Genomic DNA, 3,592 nt, shown 5'->3' on the forward strand with positions numbered 1-3,592 from the left:
CTAGCTGATAGGCACTGCTGGATGCTGGGAGCTGAGTGCTGAAATGAGGGGCAAAGCCCTCCTTATATAGGGGCTGGAAGGGCCTGTTTGGGCCACCCCAATTAGCCCTAACTGGCCAACCATCCAGTGGGTTGGTTGGCTGGGCTGCTAGGGATTGTTGCTCTGCCCTAGGGGCCGACCTGAAGCTCTGCCCTAGGGGCCGACCTGAAGGGGGTTTACATTGCCTATAAAAGGCGCCTTCCCAGCCCACTTACTACACCTGGTGCTGCCCTTTGGGAACCCAAAACCTGCCAAATGTGCTGCGATTTGCTGACCAGGCAGCCAGTTGTCACTGCCACATGGGCTTGACCCTGGTGCATGTGACATTCCCCTCTTCTGAACTTGTTGCTAGGTGGATACCTCACAACGCTTGTGCCCTAGCGACCCAAACTGCTCCGCCATGGCTTGCGACTTTGGGAAATGGGAATGGACCCTCATAGCTAGTGCCTGACTCATCCCTCGACTAGGGCTCACAAAGGGGTCACAGCAACTTCAGAAACACAAAATACTTGTCCTATGCATAATTATAGAACTAAATCATAGCTTGCCGTTGACACTTAGAAGCTGGCTGGCTTCTTGAAACATTCCTGTACTTCTCAAATCTGTGTCTCAGGCATTCTAATCCTTGAAGAACAAACTTTCCATGCACAGCATTGAACATATGCTGTGACATCTACTTACTATATCGGTGCCTTGAAGTCTGTGCGGGTCATATGCACAAAGATTGTATCCCCTTTAGAAAGTAAAGCTGAGGCTTTATCATTTCCTGCAGACTCGGCCATAACAGAAAGGTTAGCAACAACACAGTCAAGGTTTCTATACAACCATATGCAATAGCCACCATTGTTAAGTAGCATTCTCACAAACAGGGCTCCAAGAAAAAGAAGTTGGCAAATGACTCCTTATGAAAGTAATAGCATGAAATCCTTGAGAGAGAAGTATGTCAGCTAAATACCAGAGAATATATCAATAAGAAGCCCAAACTTAGCATGTTAACGCTTAACTTCATGAGAGTGTTGCCCAAAAGGTATGTACAATTTAAGAGTCCTACAGAGGATTCCCTAAAGAGATTGTCTTTTAATCTGACAAGACCAAAGCAATGACACAGCTCAAGGCCACTTTGGCCTGCACGCTTTCTTCCAAACAGATTTTGTATGCTTTATCCTACAGTAGCTTGACTTCTCGGCACCCATCTTCCATGGTTTCCTCTAGTGTCTTCCTTGGAAAGAATCATTTCAATGCACGTTCAATGAAAAGAAATTATGACACTATCTCCTTGCACATCCAACCTGGCATTTTAGCTTATGTAGAAACTTTCTACTGAATAAATGGTCTGAAGGGCTGACATGATTAAAAGCAGCACTGCAGCTAGCGTAGAAAGCCACAACCACGGCCTAGAAAAGAACTTCGACTGAAACTCTACATACATGATTCGCCAATGGCTCTTGTAATGCATCAGCACAGCTTTAGTCATCCTTTCCCATTTTTCGGAATAACCATCATTAGAGATGTTTAAAAACATATCATTCCAAATTTGAAGTAACCTTTCATCGTCTCCGAGGTGATTCACTAGCACACCAGCCCTGTACAAGACTGCCAGATCATCTGACGTATCTATCAATGAGTCCATGAGGAAGGCATAACCACAGCACTCACGCCCTACTTTTGAAGTCAACTCATAGGCAATCAAATTCCGGAAAATGTCCTCTGTTCCATCATAAATATTCAGCTTTGGGAGCTCAAACACAAGACTACTTTTATGATACCTCACAACAGCTGTATTTCCTTTGCGTGCCCTAAACTTAACTCCAACCTTGCTCAGTTCTGACGCACGTGGAAGGCGGCAAGATGGCTTGTTATATTCTTGAGAGCTCCCTTCTTTAAACTGGCTTACACAAGAAGCATAAAGGCAATCTAACAGATGTTCGCATTCAAAGAAGGATAGTTCGCCTATCATTTCCTTCAAATCCTTGTGCTGAGTGGTGCTCTCTGGATGGCTCATGCAGAATGGATTGCTTTTCCAGATTAGATACTCTAGACAAAGCAGCAGGTCTTCCAAGGTAATGTCTTGATTTGGAAGCCCTGTAAGGCTCTTCAAAAATGATATGGGCACTTGATTGCCGACCAAGAAAAGGTCGCGAGCCACATGAGCAAGTGTTATCTGGTTGTTGATGAAAGAAGAAAGATATCCAGAGACTTCATCGTCAGGGCTTAAATCACGACTTAAGAAAAGCAAAAACTCGTGAATGAAGACAGTATCAACGGTCAATAGAAGCTTCAAAGTCTCAGAATTGTATTTTGGAAGACCAAAGTAGACGTTTCTCAGATTTTCGGGATTTTGAACAACATGATTTGTAAGTTCTGACAACCTCATTCCTTTCCTCCCTATGAACTCCTTTGCGCACAGTGCTTTGCAGCTATCCGCTGGTGAAGGTTCCAACTTCCGGCATAATGGGCCAATCGTAATCATCCTTGGGCAGTATGAGCGGGGCCTCACTTCAAAAAGGGCCTTGGGGACCGAAAAGATGGTTTTATTTTGCTCAAAAGTGGGCTTCCAGGCTGATTGGATTTCATTTCTCATGTATCTTGTCCACTGATCCTCATTCATGTGGGCTGGCTCCTGCTGCTCGACCGGAACATTGGTGGGCTCGCTTACTGAGATGCTTCGATTGCGTATGGCCTTAGGTTCATTTGTAAATCGCTCAAAGGGGCTTAATGATCGGGGTCTGATGTGAGGGGGATCACTCAGGACCTTGTTGAAAAAATATCGTTGATGCTCTTCAGGCGTCATACTCACCAATAGATAAACAAAAGAGGGATGATCGGTGCAAAGGCAAAGGCAATTGAGGAAGTAATGGGGATTGCACTACAGGGAATGCTTCATGCCACCAACAGAAGTGATCCAACAACGCGTGCTTTGCTTGATTCCAACAGTTGTGAATGTAACCAGCAAGGTCTACAGCAAGCATAATATTGCCATTTACGCGAATCCAGCAACAGAATCGTACCTCGAAAATTTATATTCAACTCGGATGGAGAAATTGTGATCGCAAAATCCAGCCTGTGTAGATTCCCACGCATCCTCCTGATCGCCCATTTTGATGTACAACGGCAAAACTAACATGCTTCTGCGACATACAAAGCACATCGATCAACTTCAAAGACAGCCAAGGTCTCTTCACGATGATGCGATGCGGGAGTAGGCCTTCACCAAAACTGCCAGAAAAATAACAGATCTGAGACAAAAGAAAAATGGTGATTGCTCCAGGGATCACAGTCAACGCTTAAAGAATTTGTAAACTTTGTCTACATCTTTAGCTGGATTCAAACAAGAGTCCGAGAGCAACATCTTGAGCTGGTTTCAAACAACATGGGAACACCGTATAGTGAAGGTTGTGAGTTTGAGATGGGAAAATTAAAATTATTAGGCAGGTAGCATTGTGGAATGAAAAGGAATTCTAGCTTATGGTTGTGCCACGTGTCTACTTTATAAACGTTGGGTTTACACTAACTTGCTTTATAAACGTTGGGTTTACACTAACTGCTTCCTCGG

General features: G+C 44.3%; 1 protein-coding gene across 1 annotated transcript; it reads right to left on the minus strand.

Annotated features, from left to right (window-relative positions):
- Window positions 1-1,022: 1,022 nt before the first annotated feature.
- Window positions 1,023-3,387, minus strand: LOC147898705 (putative UPF0481 protein At3g02645). Its single transcript, XM_087379899.1, has one exon. It carries the CDS (start codon window positions 2,828-2,830, stop codon window positions 1,337-1,339), a length of 1,494 nt encoding a protein of 497 aa, XP_087236025.1. The 5' UTR covers window positions 2,831-3,387; the 3' UTR covers window positions 1,023-1,336.
- Between the last annotated feature and the right edge of the window lie 205 nt (window positions 3,388-3,592).

This window comes from Dipteris shenzhenensis, chromosome 9 (genome assembly GCF_047967505.1).
Source record: "Dipteris shenzhenensis isolate YYH24624 ecotype China chromosome 9, Dip_SZ_1.0, whole genome shotgun sequence".
NCBI lineage: Eukaryota > Viridiplantae > Streptophyta > Polypodiopsida > Gleicheniales > Dipteridaceae > Dipteris > Dipteris shenzhenensis.

Excerpts from the sequence above, each read along its gene's own strand:
- LOC147898705 (XM_087379899.1), bottom strand. The coding sequence starts at position 2,830 with ATGACGCCTGAAGAGCATCAACGATATTTTTTCAACAAGGTCCTGAGT.